The 22017-nt window shown below is 45.8% G+C and overlaps 2 protein-coding genes across 13 annotated transcripts in view; one reads left to right on the top strand and one right to left on the bottom strand.

Moving 5' to 3' along the window:
• Nucleotides 1-18167, bottom strand: part of CHST12 (carbohydrate sulfotransferase 12) — a 33514-nt gene extending 15347 nt beyond the window's left edge. For both annotated transcript variants that reach the window (XM_068117810.2, XM_068117811.2), the window contains exons 1-2: nucleotides 18075-18167; nucleotides 3009-4010 (exon numbers count right to left, since the gene is read on the bottom strand). In XM_068117810.2, coding sequence (XP_067973911.2) covers nucleotides 3009-3983 — 975 coding nt within the window. In that variant the 5' untranslated portion in view covers nucleotides 3984-4010; nucleotides 18075-18167. The remainder of the gene's footprint in view (nucleotides 1-3008; nucleotides 4011-18074) is intronic.
• A 3259-nt stretch (nucleotides 18168-21426) lies between these two features.
• Nucleotides 21427-22017, top strand: part of MAD1L1 (mitotic arrest deficient 1 like 1) — a 37713-nt gene continuing 37122 nt past the window's right edge. For 3 of the 11 annotated variants that reach the window (XM_078777591.1, XM_078777587.1, XM_068117814.2), the window contains exon 1: nucleotides 21438-21577. The gene's annotated coding sequence lies outside the window, so the exon portion shown is untranslated. Of the gene's footprint in view, nucleotides 21578-22017 lie in introns of all 11 variants that reach the window. The other 8 variants (XM_078777590.1, XM_068117819.2, XM_078777588.1 and 5 more) reach the window with 7 other exon arrangements.

Raw genomic sequence — 22017 nt, 5'->3', positions numbered from 1 at the left:
GTTCTTCGAGACTTCTTTCAGCATCTTGCGGTCTGCTCTAGGGCTGAACTTGCTGGGGCGGCCTGGCCTGAACAAGTTGGCAGTTGTTTGGAATCTTCTCCACTTCTAGATGATCTGCCGGACAGTCGAATGATTGATTTCAAATTGTTTGGAGATCTTTTTAAATTCCTTCCCAGACTCGTAGGCATCTATAACCTTCTTTCTGAAGGCCTCAAAGAGCTCTTTTGATGTAGGCATGGTGACGCCGCACACTTCAACAACAAAGAGCAAACCAAACTAAATGTCTGAGGTTTAAATAAGACAGGTTCCTCCAAGATCCTCTCTAACGATGTTCTAATCATTTGCACCTGAGCTGGTGCACCTGATTCTAATTTTAGGTATTTGAAGTAGTGATAAATGTAGGGGTGTACTTACTTTTTCCACATGTGAAATTTGCATTTATGTTTATTTAAATTATACAATGGACTACAAAATGTAAATGTTTCATGATATTTGTTATATTATATCACCTTTATCTATCAATATTGTTGAAATGAAGATCAAATAGCTGTATGTTGAAATATGTTGAAAAAGTCAAAACTTTAGATGGGGTGTACTTCCTTTTTCACGTGACTGTATATGGTTGAGGCTAGTATAACAGCTCCTCCATGATAGGTATCCTGCTAGTTCACATAATTATAATTAATAATGCTAATATATTTGGGGAGGTGAACTTTTCCTAATATACAAACCATTAATGATGTATTTTACATGATGTACGTGAATGAGCGGATTTGTTGGGCGGCTTATTAGTCTCGCATTCCCAAAGGAGCACGGAAAGTTATTGTGATGGTGATGTGTGTCAGCCAGTTTGTGAGTCAGCACTGGTCCTCAGATCTACTGTAATCTATATACCCATTGACACTCCGCATTGTGAAATGCTCCGTCTCCTTAAGCCATGGAACCCTTTTGTATGATGGTGTTCTGGCACACAAATCGAATTATACATTTGTGCCTCAATGTTCAAGGACACTACATCGGTGGTATTACCGCACCCCAAGGAGCGATGCAGCTACAGAAGCCACCTGCTCTTTACGCACAAAAAGATCAAAAAATTATTACACCCTATGTTTGTGATTAAACCACACGAACATTGCTATGCGCACACCACATGTAACCACAGTGCTGATTTCAACCAATCCCTGGTTTCAATTAGAACGGCACTCAGTAGAGAGCTAACTAACTGGCTAACCCCCGCTCTAGCAGGGAAAATGGCCTTAAAATGCATGTTGTTGTTGTTGTTGTTGTCAGTAGAGAGCACACCTCCACCTCGTTGGCCATATCACTCAATGGTGAAGAATCACTTAAAAAATTGTACTAGCTGGATCCGGATCCGGATCTTCACCAAAAGTGAATCGATTATTCGTTGTCACACACCCAACCTGTCCACCAAGTTTCGTCCAAATCCATTCATAACTTTTTGAGATATCCCGCAATATATCGTTTTTGGCCCTATCTCCCACCCTAACCCTAACCCTAACAACCCTAACAACCCTAACCCTAACAACCCTAACCCTAACCCTAACCCTAACAACCCTAACCCTAACAACTCAGCCCTAACAACCCTAACCCTAACAACCCTAACCCTAAATGGTGAAGAATCACTTTAAAAATTGTACTCGCTGGATCCGGATCCGGATCTTCACCAAAATTGAATCGATTCTTTCTTGTCACACACCCAACCTGTCCACCAAGTTTCATCCAAATCCATTCATAACTTTTTGAGATATCCCGCAATATATCGTTTTTGGCCCTATCTCCCAATGGTGAAGAATCACTTTAAAAATTCTAGTAGCCGGATCCGATTCCGGATCTTCACCAAAATCTAATCATTTCGTCCTTGTCACATACGCTACATCTCTGCCAAATTTCGTCCGAATCCGTCCACAACTTTTTGACATATTTTGTTCACAAACAAACAAACGGACAAACAGACAGGGGTGAAAACATAACCTCCATCCACCTTTGGTGGCAGAGGTAATGAGTGGTTGGTCAATTTATCAGCCCATATCTGGCATTTTGAGGTTAACGGCATTGGCTGATCTGGCCGATATGTTTGATATAAAAAATATAATAATGTTTAATGCAGATAAATTCGATTGATTTCGGTGAGAAATTTAGTGAGAGAAAAAAAAAAATCAATGACAAACTTTACTTTTAATGAGAAAGCACAATTTCTAGTTGCAAATTGGATCCAGCTCATGCGTAAGCTAGCTTTAGTTATCAACCGGCTAGGTAACCCGGTAACCTACCCCAAATACAGGAATCTTGGGGATCAAAGGGTTGCTGGTTTTCAAGATAAAAGACCAAGATTCGAAAGATTTTTGAACAGTTTTTAACAACTGGAAAACCCACTCCCCACAGAAGCGGCAGTAGAGGTTATGTTATTATCCTCTCTGCGGTATATAGATTACAGTAGATCTAGGCTCGGGCCCATTTGACGGTGGCGGACACGATGAGCACAGAATTCCTCAAGGATGTCAGGATTCCTCCAAATTTGTTTCAGTTTAGTGTTAAACAGCAGTAGCGACTGTTTAAAAAGATAATTGCACGTGCTTGTGGTTTGTAATCTTTTTTACTTCTGGTAGGGCTTTCCCCACAAAACATCACAATAAACTATTTACAAACTAATTTATAAATTTATAAATATAAATAACTTATTGCAGCATTTGTCAAAGGAGGAAAACCCCCTTGGGGAGAAGATATATTATTAGTATTAATATTATTAGGGGGTCATCTGCCCTCCCCTGCTCTCTAAATATCGGTGTCGGCATCGGCCCTTGAAAAAAACACATATAGATCAAACAACACGAGTTTTAATATGATGACTACTAATATCTGTGGTATTCCAAACAACACACCACCAATTAGATGTGGGAGAAGCAAGATTGCGGGGTGTGGGGTTAATAATACATCTCCTCCAAACGTTTATCAAACTTATATACATCCTCATCTACCTGACACCTCACCTTGGGCACATAACAGTAAATTATGCCACGGTTATCATCCACGATAAGATGGTCCAACTCATGCCACTTCATCTCCTCCAGAACACGCTTCTTGCCGACAAAGTCTTGGCTAGAGGAGCCACAAACGTTGGAAATTCTTTCGAGCCTCCTTGCCTGCTCTCGTGCCATCTCCACATCATTCCGACTCCTGCCATCTGATTCTAACAGCTCGAGCCATTCATTTACATCCGCCGGATCGGTGGAGCCTCTCGGCTGGTACGCAGCGAGCTTTGCGAGCTTGTGGCGCAAGGAAACAATTGGTGATCGAACAGCAGACTTAAGCTTGTTCTTTCTTCCAACAACGTCATTTCCTTTCCAATCGTCGTTAGCCACAGCAACTTCCCTGTGAAGAATATTGGAAGGTACTTCAGCAATTTGATGAATGCTATTGTTATGCAACACATCCCAATGTTTCTCTTGCAGGTAGTCTCCATTATCAAATTCGCTGCTACCCTCAACCAGATCCATTTTTGCCGGAAGGTCACTGGATTTAGCGTTTGATGGATTTCCTCCAGGCAAATCCATGTCACCATCCTCATCAAAGCCGTTGTCATCCTTCGAAGATTCATGGCCGGTCACTTTTTCAACAGAAGAGTCATCATTAACTTCATCAATTTTGCCAAACAATGAATCTTCTCCAAACAATTTGTTTACGACATCTCTCACATTTTCAACGTTTGCGCCACCATCTTTCTTCTCAATGAGCACACAGTCATCCGCCCAACTTTCAGGGGAACACTGTGACGATGTATCCGGAGAGCTTTTGAAGCCGAAGAGCGAGGTGGATGGATGTAGAGCGAGCTGGACGGCACAGACCTTGTCCCAGTAGGCGATGACGAGGACGAGCACGAATGCGAGGGCTGCCAGAATGCAGATACGCATGCCACAGCACCGCCATTTGCAGCAGCCACAACCATTAAATCTACCCCTCATCATCCATCCGTGGCCCAAATGCACAGGGAACTGCAGCCAAAGAACGGCCATTAGTAAGCACAACAGGCAGATTGGTAACATTTGTTTCCATGAGTATTACATAAACCGTGATGGCATCAACAATGTACACAAAAACTTTTCCCATTCAGGTCTCATTCTGTACAACAGTGAGAACATCAGAATATTGTTATGTCGGTGGGTAGAGTATATGTATAGATTTAGGTAGATCTGCATAGGTAGGTGCTTTGTCTGTCGTGCTAGAGAATCTCGATGTAATATGTTCTGTTAGCCCGTATGTCGGATTAAGTGTGTCTTCGTCCCCAATATGAGGAATGGGGCATGATAAATAGTTCTAGGGAATAAGTATAAGATTCCCTGTGTGTCAGACCTGGTGATCATCCCTTTGTCCCGTATGGCAGCACATCACACAAATTAGTTAGCCCCATTAATGCACACATTAATTAATCCCCCGCCGCCATAAGGACTGACCGGAAAGACAAGCAGACAGCAGGCAATAGCCACGCCCAGAAGAACTCGTGATTGACAGGAGGGGGAGAGGCGAGCAACACCAAGAGCACCGATTGGAGGGTACAGAAGGACTTGTGATTGGCCACCGACCAATGGCATGGGAGCAGGGCGCCAAGTGCTTGGCAAATGGGAGGGGCCGGATGAGATCAGAAGATTCAGGAAGGCTAGAAGAGACGCGCTGGTTGGAGGAGGAAGCGCCAGTGACGTCAGAGGACATCTGCTAAAAGAGAGCGGAGACCGACATTTTCTCCTTCTTCGCCTCTGCCTCTCTTCCCTTCTTTTGCGATTGGACCTGTTCTTGCCTTCAGACTTTGGTGGAGAGACAGATCGCCGATGATTCTCTTCCCCTGCGTTCACATACGAACGACGAGCGAGGCTTGCTGTTCGAGCACTAACGATCCTCCTTCACTGCGTCCACGTGCGGGACCTGACGAGCGATCGCGCGGGCGCGCCAAGGGCCACTCCGCGCCAACGACCAGGCAGTTCCCGCCAACAACAGCGCTGTGTCGGACGAACGCGCTCGATCCCTGACTATTCTTGACGAATCACAAAAGCTAAGCTCGCACCACACAAACCCCAACACAACAATTATTTTATTTGAATATTCCTTCGTCCTATAGGACATCTAATTACCGGCGCGTTCTTGTTATTGGCATCCGTGGCAATAAAGCCTTGTTCTTTTGTATATAAATTCCGTTTCGTGCGAGTTTAATTTCTTGCAGGTTGAAGACTGCCCGGCAAGATCGTGTCAGGTAAATCTCGCCGCTTCTTCCTCTTTCACTCCTTCCTCCTGCGCGTGTATAGCAAATCCGCCATTGAACGTCGCCTCGGAGTTAAAGCTCGTTTTGGCCTTCCGCGATTCCCCGGTCTTAACCGAGGGGCAATCGCACGACAATATCATCCAAAAGCCACACGCACAATGTACGAACATTACACAGTATCAATTTACATCCAAATCCCAGCTTTGACTGTACCATCACTGCAACTACAGTCGGCAAAAGACTACAGGTGTATCGCAAGAAGAGGAAACTGCAAAACACCAGGAATAATTGTGTTCAGACTGGAAATCCCATCGGTTGACTCGTGAAACACCAATGGACAGACAAACTTGCACGAGTTAACGCTTTTCTACGTCATGTTATAGCATCCGGTTCCGGTTCCTTGTCAGCGGATGTGGGGGATTTGCACTCCGAGCGATCTAGTTCAAAGCGTAACAAAAATCAAGGATAGTCGGTAATTGTCATGTTACGTCCGCCACCGAAGGTGGGCAGAGGTTATGTATCCACCTCTGTTTGTCTGTGAGCAGGATATCCCAAAAAGTTATGGACGGATATGGACAAAACTTGGTGGTTGAGATGGGTAGGTGACAAGAAAAAGCCGATTAGATTTTCGATAAGGTCCGGAGGCAGATCCGGCCTATCAGTGGGATAAAAAAAATGTAAACTGTTCAGCCTAGCGGAGGTATGCACTCTACCGAATGCCGTTCTAGGGTTATCATTTCGTTGTTGACTGTACCAGTCGGAAGTTGTATTTTTGTAATTTGTGCAAATATTTATGTATGTTTCTCTTTTTATGCCTCCTCCGACGAAGTCGCCGCGATAGGTTTTCGTTACCGTGATAACTTGAAAACAGCTGAAGAGATCTTAGTCAAACTTGGTGAATGTATGTATAATGAGGTAAAGATTAACTGATTAGATATTGGGGTCATGAGGTCATAGGCCAAAGGTCAGAGGTCATGTTAGGTAGAAATACTGTCACCGCAATAACTTGTGAACCAGTGATGGGATTCTGACCAGATTTGGTACACTTATGTAGAATGATGTTAAGATGAACAGATTAGATTTTGGGGTCAAGAGGTCAAAGGTCAAAGTCTGTAATACGTCTATAACTTGAGAACGGCTGAAGTGATCCAATACAAACTTGGTACAGGTATGTACAGAGTGGCCACAAAGTCCCTATGAATAAGTGTGTCCTCTGTTACTTTTTTTTCTTCCAGGTACGGCTTCAGCATTACGGACACCAGTGAGTACATGATAGAAGAGAGACTGATTACTTGTGTTTGGGTTCACGACCGCACGCGAGAAGGAGCAAGTTTTGAAGACATAAGGACAAGATTTTCGCAGAGGTTCGATAAGCCAGCTCGTATGCGCGACACGATGTGGGCATGGGAGAAGAAGGCTTTTTCACCAAGGAGGGTCCTTGATTTAAAGTGTTCTGGTCGTCCAGCATCACGTCAATGCCATGTGGACATTATTGAAGCGTCCTGCTCGAGATCACCACTGAAATAATCTCGAAAAAGATATTCTGAGTTGGACATTCCACGCTCAACACAACAACAACACAACAGGCATTTTAAGGCCATTTTCCCTGCTAGAACGGGGGTTAGCCCCATGCTCAACAGTCCAAAAAATAATGAAAAAGGATCTGGGATTGAAGCCATTTAAGCCTGGATGTGTTAATGAGCTTTCCGATAGACTTGCCCACTCGTGAGGTCCCTTGCAAGGCTCTTCTGCAACGATCTCCCACAATTAAATAAAGACGAAGCATATTTTTTTCGGATAAGTGTGCAATTTACTTCAGCAATCGATGCAGGAATTATTTTTTTTGGTGCAAAGAAAATCCTCATTTTTATTAGGAAATTGAACAGCAACCTCCTCATGTCATGATGTGGTTAGCAATTTCAGAAGATCACTTGATAGGGCCATATTTTTTCAATAAAAGTGTCAATCACACTGCTTATTTGAACATGCTTGAGACGTGGTTTGTTCCACAACTGCGTGAGAGAGGTCTCGAGGCAACAGCTAACCTGCAACAAGATGGTGCACCAGCACATTATGCTCTCGCAGTTAGAGAATATCTCGACGACAAATTCAGTGGATGATGGATTGGACGTGGATCTGAGATAGTGTGGCCTCCTCGAAGTCCGGATTTAACAACACTAGGGCATGCCCGTACTATATATATGCCCGTACTATATATCTATCTAAAATTATATCCCCCCCCTCTATTTACATGAAATGGTTTGGTCCATTCGCAACGCCAAAGCGAACGGCGAACGGCTTGCGAGTACAGTGACAATCCCCCCCCTCTATTTACATGAATGGTTTGGTCCATTCGCAACGACCACAGAACCCCCCCCCCCCTCTATTTACATGCAATGGTTTGGTCCAAAGCGAACGGCTTCCGGAGTTTGGTAAAGAAATCGCCATCACGTGCACAAACGCGCAGGAAAGCGAATGAATCGCAAATTCGTTTTTATTAGTTGTAAAACATAGTTTAACGCCAACATAGTTTGCAAACGTGAAATAAATGAATACGCTCTCAAATGTGCCATCCGAGGCAGAGTGTGCCCGCCACGTTCGGCACACGCGATCGTTCGCTGCTCTCTGATTGGTTGAATCGTTTTTTGGACATAGCTCGGTAAGTAATTGTCCGATTAATATGAAACCTTGAAAAGGCACATCCTCGGGTCCCCAGCAATATACCTGGCAAGTTTCAAGTATATCGGACCGGTAGTTGTCGAGAAACAGCGGTCACAGACAAACAAACAAACGTACAGACGTACAGACAGACAGACAGAGATTACTGGAATTATAGATAGATGTGACAACTCGCTTGGGGGCATTGTGAAAGAGGAAATTTCTCATCTCCGCATAAAAACAGTTGAAGACCTCAAAACAGCTGTCAAGGGCTGCTTTTATGACCTCCAACCCTCAACATGGAAGAAGGTGTCCAGAAGAACATGGAAAAAAATTCAAATTTGTGCGGAGAATGGAGGAGAGCATGCAGATAAATTCTAACTAAAGTCTAACTGCGTGCATAGTGACTTTGTGGCCACTCTGTATGATGATGTAAAGATTAACCGATTAGATTTTGGGGGCAAAGGTCAAAAGTCAGAGGTCATGTAAAAAAATGTGATAACTTGAGAACAGCTGAATGTATTTAAAGCAAACTTGGTACAAGTATTATAATGATGTAATAATGTGGGCGGCGGCATATCAGTCGACGTCGTGACATGGAAGAGTGCCGTTCTAGTTCTGATCTGTACGAACAACGCTGCGCTCGACACACCTTTTATTTTACTTTTACTCGTTGAGTCTGTAAATCTGCTGCCCTTTATCCTTTAGCTCCTCCATGAGCCTCTGAGAAGAGTATGCGAGTTATCTACTTCACAAAGTGGTCTTTATTTGGGGCTCAATCGATATGTCGGATTTGAGATTTGCCTATTAAGTAGCTATATTAGTAGGAGGTGCCCTCTGTTATGAATATTTCCCTTAATATTTTCATATTTTATGATAAAATTTCAATCTAGCCGCATGCTTGAGATCGTCCAAACTCATTTATTTATTTATTTTTTATGTTGAAGGCTCCATGCACGGACTATGTAGCCCTCATCGAGGCCAGGCCTTAAATAAAATTGAAGAAAAGTATATGATGAGGTGTAACAGGAAACAGGCCTTGCGTCTCATTTATTTTGCCGAAGTTAAACAAATTTAGGAATGCAGTGCTGCTGCTGCTTCAGATGAGATCATCACATTCCATAGCATACCCAAACCAGGTTTTCCCATCTGCATACTGTTTTCAAAGGGAAATAAAACACCACTTGGATGGCAATAGTGTCCTCTTATCTGCTCACTGTTTGCTTTTGTGTGTATTAATGTCGAAATAGTTAACCATTGAGCGATAACAAAAGGGTAACAACCACATCCAAATATCCCAGAGCAGGCTGATCCGATGTGGCCGAAGTTACAAAAACCATCCAAATGAAGCTCAAACAAAGCACCACTTGGACTGCGCGTGCCACACATGCAGCCCAGGCATCAGGAACAGATGCTTCCATTCACAAGGGTGGCGACTGGTTATTCACGAGTTTTTTTTATGGGGTCATGTTGGCAGCCGCACATCGGTGGAGCGGCATACAAGGTACATCTCTGTGCGCCAAGGAGTTTTGTAGGGTAAGAAGCAAACACGAGTTGGCACTCAAACAACAGTGAAGGCTACCTTGGTAAAGCAGCGATTCCATAAAGCTGTAACTTGTAAACAAACACAAACACAAACAAGGCATCAACTATACTAACTTTTACACCATGTTACTGTACGTGGACAAGGAAATAATGGAAATTCCAGGAAATAATGAGGGCATTTCCCTTCCACAAGGAAATGAGCAGTGAGATTTGCATTCCACTAGAAAGTGAGTCTCCCATTTCACGAGGACATGAGCAAACAGTGAGATTCCCATTCCACAAGGATGTGAGCAGATAGTGATATTCCCATTCCACAAGGAAATGAGCAGTGAGATTTGCATTCCACTAGAAAGTGAGTCTCCCATTTCACGAGGACATGAGCAAACAGTGAGATTCCCATTCCATGAGGGCATGAGCAAACAGTGAGATTCCCATTCCATGAGGGCATGAGCAAACAGTGAGATTCCCATTCCATGAGGGCATGAGCAAACAGTGAGATTCCCATTTCACGAGGACATGAGCAAACAGTGAGATTCCCATTCCATGAGGGCATGAGCAAACAGTGAGATTCCCATTCCATGAGGGCATGAGCAAACAGTGAGATTCCCATTCCACAAGGATGTGAGCAGATAGTGAGATTCCCATTCCACAAAGAAATGGACAGTGAGATTCCCATTCCACAAGGATGTGAGCAGATAGTGATATTCCCATTCCATGAGGATGTGAGCAGATAGTGATATTCCCATTCCACAAGGAAATGAGCAGTGAGATTTGCATTCCACTAGAAAGTGAGTCTCCCATTTCACGAGGACATGAGCAAACAGTGAGATTCCCATTCCATGAGGGCATGAGCAAACAGTGAGATTCCCATTCCATGAGGGCATGAGCAGATAGTGATATTCCCATTCCACAAGGAAATGAGCAGTGAGATTTGCATTCCACTAGAAAGTGAGTCTCCCATTTCACGAGGACATGAGCAAACAGTGAGATTCCCATTCCATGAGGGCATGAGCAAACAGTGAGATTCCCATTCCATGAGGGCATGAGCAAACAGTGAGATTCCCATTCCATGAGGGCATGAGCAAACAGTGAGATTCCCATTCCACAAGGATGTGAGCAGATAGTGAGATTCCCATTCCACAAAGAAATGGACAGTGAGATTCCCATTCCACAAGGATGTGAGCAGATAGTGATATTCCCATTCCACAAGGAAATGAGCAGTGAGATTTGCATTCCACTAGAAAGTGAGTCTCCCATTTCACGAGGACATGAGCAAACAGTGAGATTCCCATTCCATGAGGGCATGAGCAAACAGTGAGATTCCCATTCCATGAGGGCATGAGCAAACAGTGAGATTCCCATTCCATGAGGACATGAGCAAACAGTGAGATTCCCATTCCACAAGGATGTGAGCAGATAGTGAGATTCCCATTACACAAAGAAATGGACAGTGAGATTCCCATTCCATGAGGATGTGAGCAGATAGTGAGATTCCCATTCCACAAGGAAATGAGCAGTGAGATTTGCATTCCACTAGAAAGTGAGTCTCCCATTTCACGAGGACATAAGCAAACAGTGAGATTCCCATTCCATGAGGGCATGAGCAAACAGTGAGATTCCCATTCCATGAGGACATGAGCAAACAGTGAGATTCCCATTCCATGAGGACATGAGCAAACAGTGAGATTCCCATTCCATGAGGACATGAGCAAACAGTGAGATTCCCATTCCATGAGGGCATGAGCAAACAGTGAGATTCCCATTCCATGAGGGCATGAGCAAACAGTGAGATTCCCATTCCATGAGGGCATGAGCAAACAGTGAGATTCCCATTCCATGAGGACATGAGCAAACAGTGAGATTCCCATTCCACAAGGATGTGAGCAGATAGTGAGATTCCCATTCCACAAAGAAATGGACAGTGAGAATCCCATTCCATGAGGATGTGAGCAGATAGTGAGATTCCCATTCCATGAGGACATGAGCAAACAGTGAGATTCCCATTCCATGAGGACATGAGCAAACAGTGAGATTCCCATTCCACAAGGATGTGAGCAGATAGTGAGATTCCCATTCCACAAAGAAATGGACAGTGAGATTCCCATTCCATGAGGAAATGAGCAAACAGTGAGATTCCCATTCCACAAGGATGTGAGCAGATAGTGAGATTCCAAATTCCACAAAGAAATGGACAGTGAGATTCCCACTCCATGAGGATGTGAGCAGATAGTGAGATTCCCATTCCACAAAGAAATGGACAGTGAGATTCCCATTCCATGAGGATGTGAGCAGATAGTGAGATTCCCATTCCATGAGGAAATGAGCAGATAGTGAGATTCCCATTCCATGAGGAAATAACCAGATAGTGAGATTCCCATTCCATGAGGAACTGAACAGACAGTGAGATTCCCATTCCATGAGGAAATGAGCAGATAGTGAGATTCCCATTCCACAAAGAAATGGACAGTGAGATTCCCATTCCATGAGGATGTGAGCAGATAGTGAGATTCCCATTCCACAAAGAAATGGACAGTGAGATTCCCATTCCATGAGGATGTGAGCAGATAGTGAGATTCCCATTCCATGAGGATGTGAGCAGATAGTGAGATTCCCATTCCATGAGGAAATGAGCAGATAGTGAGATTCCCATTCCATGAGGAAATAACCAGATAGTGAGATTCCCATTCCATGAGGAACTGAACAGACAGTGAGATCCCATTCCATGAGGAAATGAGCAGATAGTGAGATTCCCATTCCATGAGGATGTGAGCAGATAGTGAGATTCCCATTCCATGAGGAAATGAGCAGATAGTGAGATTCCCATTCCATGAGGAAATAACCAGATAGTGAGATTCCCATTCCATGAGGATGTGAGCAGATTGTGAGATTCCCATTCCATGAGGAAATAACCAGATAGCGAGATTCCCATTCCATGAGGATGTGAGCAGATAGTGATATTCCCATTCCATGAGGAAATAACCAGATAGTGAGATTCCCATTCCATGAGGATGTGAGCAGATAGTGAGATTCCCATTCCATGAGGAAATAACCAGAAAGTGAGATTCCCATTCCATGAGGAAATTAGCAGATAGTGAGATTCCCATTCCATGAGGAAATAACCAGATAGTGAGATTCCCATTCCATGAGGAACTGAACAGACAGTGAGATTCCCATTCCATGAGGAAATGAGCAGATAGTGAGATTCCCATTCCACAAGGATGTGAGCAGATAGTGAGATTCCCATTCCATGAGGAAATGAGCAGATAGTGAGATTCCCATTCCACAAGGATGTGAGCAGATAGTGAGATTCCCATTCCATGAGGAAATGAGCAGATAGTGAGATTCCCATTACATGAGGAAATAACCAGATAGTGATATTCCCATTCCATGAGGAAATGAGCAGGCATTGAGATTCCCATTCCATGAGGAAATAACCAGATAGTGATATTCCCATTCCACAAACAAATGAACAGGCAGTGAGATTCCCATTCCATGAGGAAATAAGCAGATAGTGAGATTCCCATTCCATTAGGATATGAGCAGTTAGTGTGATTCCCATTCCATGAGGATGTGAGCAGATAGTGATATCCCCATTCCACGAGGAAATAAGCAGATAGTGATATTCCCATTCCACGAGGAAATAACCAGATAGTGATATTCCCATTCCATGAGGATGTGAGCAGTTAGTGAGATTCCCATTCCATGAGGAAATAACCAAATAGTGATATTCCCATTCCACGAGGAAATGAGCAGGCAGCGAGATTCCCATTCCATGAGGAAATAACCAGATCGTGATATTCCGATTCCACGAGGAAATGAGCAGGCAGCGAGATTCCCATTCCATGAGGAAATAACCAGATCGTGATATTCCCATTCCACGAGGAAATGAGCAGGCAGCGAGATTCCCATTCCATGAGGAAATAACCAGATCGTGATATTCCCATTCCACAAACAAACAAACAGGCAGTGTGATTCCCATTCCATGAGGAAATAACCAGATAGTGATATTCCCATTCCACGAGGAAATGAGCATATGTGATTCCATGAGGAAATAACCAGATAGTGAGATTCCCATTCCATGAGGAAATAACCAGATAGTGATATTCCCATTCCATGAGGAAATGAGCATGTGAGATTCCATGAGAAAATAACCGGATAGTGAGATTCCCATTCCATGAGGAAATAACGAGATAGTGATATTCCCATTCCACAAGGAAATGAGCATATGAGATTCCCATTCCACAAACAAATGAACAGGCAGTGAGATTCCCATCCCACAAACAAATGAACAGGCAGTGAGATTCCCATTCCATGAGGAAATAACCAGATAGTGAGATGCCCATTCCATGAAGAAATAACGAGATAGTGATATTCCCATTCCACGAGGAAATGGGCATATGAGATTCCCATTCTACAAACAAATGAACAGGCAGTGAGATTCCCATTCCATGAGGAAATAACCAGATAGTGAGATTCCCATTCCATGAGGAAATGAGCATATGAGATTCCATGAGGAAATAACCAGATAGTGAGATTCCCATTCCATGAGGAAATAAGCATATGAGATTCCATGAGGAAATAACCAGATAGTGAGATTCCCATTCCATGAGAAAATGAGCATATGAGATTCCATGAGGAAAGAACCAGATAGTGAGATTCCCATTCCATGAGGAAATAACCAGATAGTGAGATTCCCATTCCACGAGGAAATAACCAGATAGTGATATTCCCATTCCATGAGGAAATAACCAGATAGTGATATTCCCATTCCATGAGGAAATAACCAGATAGTGAGATTCCCATTCCACGAGGAAATGAGCATATGAGATTCCATGAGGAAATAACCAGATAGTGAGATTCCCATTCCACGAGGAAATAAGCATATGAGATTCCATGAGGAAATAACCAGATAGTGAGATTCCCATTCCACGAGGAAATGAGCATATGAGATTCCATGAGGAAATAACCAGATAGTGAGATTCCCATTCCATGAGGAAATAACCAGATAGTGAGATTCCCATTCCACGACGAAATGAGCATATGAGATTCCATGAGGAAATAACCAGATAGTGAGATTCCCATTCCACAAACAAATGAACAGGCAGTGAGATTCCCATTCCACGAGGAAATAAGCAGATAGTGAGATTCCTATTCCATGAGGATGTGAGCAGATAGTGAGATTCCCATTCCACGAGGAAATGAGCAGATAAGTGAGATTCCCATTCCATGAGGATATGAGCAGATAGTGAGATTCTCATTCCATGAGGATATGAGCAGATAGTGAGATTCTCATTCCATGAGGATATGAGCAGATAGTGAGATTCCTATTCCATGAGGATGTGAGCAGATAGTGAGATTCCCATTCCACGAGGAAATGAGCAGATAGTGAGATTCCCATTCCATGAGGAAATGAGCAGATAGTGAGATTCCCATTCCATGAGGATATGAACAGATAGTGAGATTCTCATTCTACGAAGACGTGAGCAGATAGTGAGATTCCCATTCCACGAGGATGTGAGCAGATAGTGAGATTCCCATTCCACGAGGAAATGGGCATATAGTGAGATTCTCATTCTACGAAGATGTGCGCAGACAGTGAGATTCCCATTCCATGAGGATGTGAGCAGTTAGTGAGATTCCCGTTCCATGAGGATATGAGCAGATAGTGAGATTCCCATTCCATGAGGATATGAGCAGATAGTGAGATTCCCATTCCATGCGGATATGAGCAGATAGGCGGATATGAGCAGATAGTGAGATTCCCATTCCACGAGGAAATGGGCATATAGTGAGATTCTCATTCTACGAAGATGTGAGCAGATAGTGAGATTCCCATTCCACGAGAATGTGAGCAGATAGTGAGATTCCCATTCCATGAGGATGTGAGCAGATAGTGAGATTCCCATTCCATGAGGAAATGGGCATATAGTGAGATTCTCATTCTACGAAGATGTGAGCAGATAGTGAGATTCCCATTCCACGAGGATGTGAACAGATAGTGAGATTCCCATTCCATGAGGAAATGGGCATATAGTGAGATTTTCATTCTACGAAGATGTGAGCAGATAGTGAGATTCCCATTCCATGAGGATATGAGCAGATAGTGAGATTCCCATTCCATGAGGATATGAGCAGATAGTGAGATTCCCATTCCATGAGGATATGAGCAGATAGCGAGATTCCCATTCCACGAGGAAATGGGCATATAGTGAGATTCTCATTCTACGAAGATGTGAGCAGATAGTGAGATTCCCATTCCACGAGGATGTGAGCAGATAGTGAGATTCCCATTCCATGAGGAAATGGGCATATAGTGAGATTCTCATTCTACGAAGATGTGAGCAGATAGTGAGATTCCCATTCCATGAGGATGTGAGCAGATAGTGAGTGGGGGGTGGCAGCCAGATGACGTTGTGGGAGGGGGCGGGGGGAGGAGGCAGCCAGATAACGTTGTGGGAGGAGGGGGGGGGTAGGCAGCCAGATAACGTTGTGGGAGGGGAGGAGACAGCCAGATAACGTTGTGGGAGGGGGGGGGGGGAGGAGGCAGCCAGATAACGTTGTGGGAGGGGAGTGGGGGAGGAGGCAGCCAGATAACGTTGTGGGAGGGGGGAAGGCAGCCAGATAACGTTGTGGGAGGGGGAGGGGGGAAGGCAGCCAGATAACGTTGTGGGAGGGGGAGGGGGGAAGGCAGCCAGATAACGTTGTGGGAGGGGGGAGGGGGGAAGGCAGCCAGATAACGTTGTGGGAGGGGGAGGGGGGAAGGCAGCCAGATAACGTTGTGGGAGGGGGAGGGGGGAAGGCAGCCAGATAACTTTGTGGGAGGGGGGAGGCAGCCAGATAACGTTGTGGGAGGGGGGGGAGGCAGCCAGGTAACGTTGTGGGAGGGGGAGGTGGCAGCCAGGTAACGTTGTGGGAGGGGGGGCAGCCAGATAACGTTGTGGGAGGGGGGGGAGGCAGCCAGATAACGTTGTGGGAGGGGGGGAGGCACCCAGATAACGTTGTGGGAGGGGGGGGAAGCAGCCAGATAACGTTGTGGGAGGGGGAGGAGGCAGCCAGGTAACGTTGTGGGAGGGGGGGGGCAGCCAGATAACGTTGTGGGAGGGGGGGAGGAGGCAGCCAGATAACGTTGTGGGAGGGGGGGAGGAGGCAGCCAGATAACGTTGTGGGAGGGGGGGAGGAGGCAGCCAGATAACGTTGTGGGGGGGGGGGGCAGCCAGGTAACGTTGTGGGAGGGGGGCAGCCAGGTAACGTTGTGGGAGGGGGGGCAGCCAGATAACGTTGTGGGAGGGGGAGAGGAGGCAGCCAGATAACGTTGTGGGAGGGGGGGAGGAGGCAGCCAGATAACGTTGTGGGAGGGGGGGAGGAGGCAGCAGATAACGTTGTGGGGAGGGGGGGGGCAGCCAGGTAACATTGTGGGAGGGGGGCAGCCAGGTAACGTTGTGGGAGGGGGGGGGAGGAGGCAGCCAGATAATGTTGTGGGAGGGGGGGAGGAGGCAGTCAGATAACGTTGTGGGAGGGGGAGCAGCCAGGAAACGTTGTGGGAGGGGGGGGGCAGCCAGATAACGTTGTGGGAGGGGGGGGGAGGAGGCAGCCAGATAACGTTGTGGGAGGGGGGGGGGAGGCAGCCAGATAACGTTGTGGGAGGGGGGGCAGCCGGCAGCCAGATAACGTTGTGGGAGGGGGGCAGCCAGATAACGTTGTGGGAGGGGGGGAGGAGGCAGCCAGATAACGTTGTGGGAGGGGGGCAGCCAGATAACGTTGTGGGAGGGGGGGCAGCCAGATAACGTTGTGGGAGGGGGGGGAGGAGGCAGCCAGATAACGTTGTGGGAGGGGGGGGCAGCCAGATAACGTTGTGGGAGGGGGGAGAGGAGGCAGCCAGATAACGTTGTGGGAGGGGGGGCAGCCAGATAACGTTGTGGGAGGGGGGGAGGAGGCAGCCAGATAACGTTGTGGGAGGGGGGGAGGAGGCAGCCAGATAACGTTGTGGGAGGGGGGAGGAGGCAGCCAGGTAACGTTGTGGGAGGGGGGGGGGCCGCCAGATAACGTTGTGGGAGGGGGGGAGGAGGCAGCCAGGTAACGTTGCAGGGCTAGTCTGATATCATCGCGGGGGTGAGGGAGGGGGTGGGGGTGGTGGGTGGGGTGGGTAAGATAGATAAGATCACATCTGCCCTTTACCTTTACTCGCACCTGTTTATATTTGCACAATATGGTGGCATTATCACTGTTCCATTCCTGCGGGCTGCGGGTAGCTGCAGCGCGGTAATCTTCATCCTGATGAAGCAGCACTTACACGGAAGGAATAAGGGAAATAATATAGTGAGATTCCCATTGGCATTGCACAAGGGAGTGATAAGTGAGGAATCCGAATGGCACATCCTCGTGGGAAATCTTTTACCTTTGAGAGCAAAATACCAGAATCGAAAAATAAAATAAATGTAGGAAGAAAAGACAAGATTTTCCGCAAATGATTCGCAACGCGCAGCTCGTTTCAACTTCAAGAACATATCAACCGGACAAATCCAAACAATATAAATTTACCGCTGACTATGTAAACTACAAGGATATTTAACTCAGTAACCAATATGAGAGAACCAAAACTCACCGATCATCGACCTTCTAAAGTCGAATCCTTCTTCTCAGATCTTATGCGGATTCGGAATTATGGATACGCTTCTTCTTCCTCTTCGCTTTGAGTGAAGAGTGTTCTCAGAGCCACTGTAGGCTCTATATAGGCCACGCACCGGCACACTTCGGCTAGAGAAAAAAGCATGGGCCACGATTGTTTGACCCGTTTCGTTTATAAATTTTAAAACCGAATTGGAGAGTTGAGTTGAGGGTGATTGTTGGCTCAGTCGACACAGTGTGTCCGGTCCACCTGACCAGATGATACCCATCTCCCGGGCAGAATGGAAAAGGTGCGATCTGAGTTCGCCGTACTGAGGGTAGACCATCTCCCCTTGGTGGAAAGTCCCACTAAAATTGCCATTTTTTGTTGATATGACTCATAATTACAAACGAAAGGATCACGTGACGCATAGACGACCACGCTTTGACCGCTGATGCAGTGATGCTACACCGCATCAATTCCCGTTACCCACGAAGCATAAATTCGAGCAATGAAAGTTGTTATGAAATAACGATGAGGAAATGTGTATTCCAACCGAGCGAACCGGAAATATGTACCACAGTGCGGTGATCGTCATCCTCATGAAGCACAAGGAACGAAACGAACGAACGACGAGCATGGTGCCGGTGTTCACAGTCACTCGATACTGGTCACAGTCACTCGATGCTAGTCACAATCACTCGATGCCAGTCATAGTCACTCGCTGCCAGTCATAGTCACTCGATGCCGGTCACAGTCACTCGATGCTGGTCACAGTCACTCGATGCCGGTCACAGTCACTCGATGCCAGTCATAGTCACTCGATGCCAGTCACAGTCACTCGATGCCGGTCACAGTCACTCGATGCCGGTCAGTCACTCGATGCTGGTCACAGTCACTCGATGCTGGTCACAGTCACTCGATGCTGGTCACAGTCACTCGATGCTGGTCACAGTCACTCGATGCTGGTCACAGTCACTCGATGCTGGTCACAGTCACACGATGCTAGTCACAGTCACTCGATGCCAGTCATAGTCACTCGATGCCAGTCACAGTCACTCGATGCCGGTCACAGTCACTCGATGCCGGTCACAGTCACTCGATGCTGGTCACAGTCACTCGATGCTGGTCACAGTCACTCGATGCTGGTCACAGTCACTCGATGCTGGTCACAGTCACACGATGCTAGTCACAGTCCCTTGATGGTAGTCACAGTCACTCAATGGTAGTCACAGTCACTCTATGGTAGTCACAGTCACTCGATGCTGGTCACAGTCATTCTATACTGGTCACAGTCACTCGATGGTAGTCACAGTCACTCGATGGTACTCACAGTCACTCTATACTGGCCAAAATCACTCTATACTGGTCACAGTCACTCGATGGTAGTCACAGTCACTCGATGGTAGTCACAGTCACTCGATGGTAGTCACAGTCAAACGATGCTGGTCACAGTCACTCGATGGTAGTCACAGTCACTCGATGGTAGTCACAGTCACTCGATGCTGGTCACAGTCACTCGATGCTGGTCACAGTCACTCGATGCTGGTCACAGTCACTCTATACTGGTCACAGTCACTCGATGGTAGTCACAGTCACTCGATGCTGGTCACAGTCACTCAATACTGGTCACAGTCACTCTATACGAGTCACAGTCACTCGATGCTAGTCACAGTCACTCGATGGTAGTCACAGTCACTCGATGCTGGTCACAGTCACTCAATACTGGTCACAGTCACTCTATACGAGTCACAGTCACTCGATGCTAGTCACAGGCACTCGATGGTAGTCACAGTCACTCGATGCGAGTCATAGTCACTCGATGCTGGTCACAGTCACTCGATGCCAGTCATAGTCACTCGATGCCAGTCATAGTCACTCGATGCTGGTCACAGTCACTCGATGCCAGTCATAGTCACTCGATGCCAGTCATAGTCACTCGATGCTGGTCACAGTCACTCGATGCCAGTCATAGTCACTCGATGCTGGTCACAGTCACTCGATGCCAGTCACAGTCACTCTATACTGGTCGCAGTCACTCGATGCCAGTCACAGTCACTCTATACTGGTCGCAGTCACTCGATGGAAGTCACAGTCACTCGATGGTAGTCACAGTCACTCGATGCGAGTCATAGTCACTCGATGGAAGTCACAGGCACTCGATGGTAGTCACAGTCACTCGATGCGAGTCATAGTCACTCGATGCCAGTCATAGTCACTCGATGCTGGTCACAGTCACTCGATGCCAGTCATAGTCACTCGATGCTGGTCACAGTCACTCGATGCCAGTCACAGTCACTCGATGCTGGTCACAGTCACTCGATGCCAGTCACAGTCACTCTATACTGGTCGCAGTCACTCGATGGAAGTCACAGTCACTCGATGGAAGTCACAATCACTCGATGATGGTCACAGTGACTCGATGGTGGTCACGTGACTCCATGCTGGTGACAGCGACTTGATGGTGGTCACAGTGGCTCCGATGCTAGTCACTGACTTGACTGCATGTATTTGGACTACAGAAAGACGTTTTATGGTGTCCCTCATGTCGAAGCACTCCAGAATGATATCGATGAGGCCATGAACCGGCCAGGACCCTTTAATGAGGCAAAATGTAAAGATATTTATGATGAAAGAAGGAATCATACATTAACATTTGCATACACCATGGGCAAGAGGAATAAATGCAGAGAAATCAAGTCAGCAACAGAGGAGAAGGACATAGGGGGAGCTCTTTGATTGAAGATGTTTTTCATCGTTGGATATAAAAGAGCTTGTATTTATTGTAGGAAGGCGGGAAAGGGCGGGAAAGGAATGAACGAACGCCGATCGAATGGCGTTGTACTTGTTGGGCCGGATTTCGGTTAATTTCACTCTGCTTCGTTTTAAGTTTATCCTCAATTACAGAGGACTGATTGTATCATTTTTCATGAATTATATAACTTCTTTTACGGTAATAGTTTTGTTAATTGTTTTGTGGAAAACTGCTTCAATATGCTAATAAATATACAGTGCGGTGTATAAAAAGCATTAATGGTAATACGCTGTTCTCCAAAATATTTTCGGAAACAAAATGTAATTTCCGTTTGGAACAATCCGACGTATTGTTGAGTTTATAATGGTCGTTCCTCTGGAGTCTTTTCAAAGCAAAAAAATACACAAACGCACGTTGATGCTTCAACAACGGTAGTGCCAACAAATGGGCGGTGTATGGTACAGCTAGTGCCGTATCAATATGGTTGGGCTCCATATCCCTTCGTGAAGTTGAATGTTTTCTTGGTCCCGATTAAGATTTAATATACTGCTGTGTTCGCTGAATATATTTTGGAAAGGAAAGAAATAAAACACCACAGTTGCACCGTTCCGTTAACCCTTGGCTTCCCCCAAACACTTGTCTGGCCGTTTTCATTTTGCAGATCGCGTAATCGAGCGGCTGTCCTGTGTGCACTCACGCCATCTGAGCTCAGTGGGTTATATGTTCGGTTCTTGGTGAGACGAAGGTGAATGGAGCGTGTTTCTCATGTACGGATCTTGTGATTGTGGTTAACTGGTCCTGGGCCTGGTTTGTTGTACTGATTTGTGGTTTACCTCACAGGCAGATGGCTCACGGAACCACCACGAAACGGTTGATAAGGAACGCCTGGCTTGGCAAGCGCTAGATAGTTTCTTGGTAAATGATTCCCCAAGGAGATGTTTACCTTGGGCAAAATTCGTGTTAACTCTTTGGATGCAGGGATTGGGCCTCGGAGGCCCACAAGGTTTTTTTGTTGCAAAAACTATGCTGTCCAATTTTTTTTTTTTTTTGGAATGAGCCTCATTTTCACCGACTTTCATGTTGTTACACAAAATTCAGTGACATAAATAAATAAATAAATTCATTCAGGCTCATGGGAAAATCTTCATTCTTCACTTATAACCGAAAATCCGACACAAATGGAGG

The sequence above is a fragment of the Myxine glutinosa genome, chromosome 5 (genome assembly GCF_964187855.1).
Source record: "Myxine glutinosa chromosome 5, kmMyxGlut1.1, whole genome shotgun sequence".
Classification (NCBI taxonomy): Eukaryota; Metazoa; Chordata; class Myxini; order Myxiniformes; family Myxinidae; genus Myxine; species Myxine glutinosa.
Note: the sequence above shows the minus strand (reverse complement) of the source record. Positions and strands in the feature narration are given on the sequence as shown.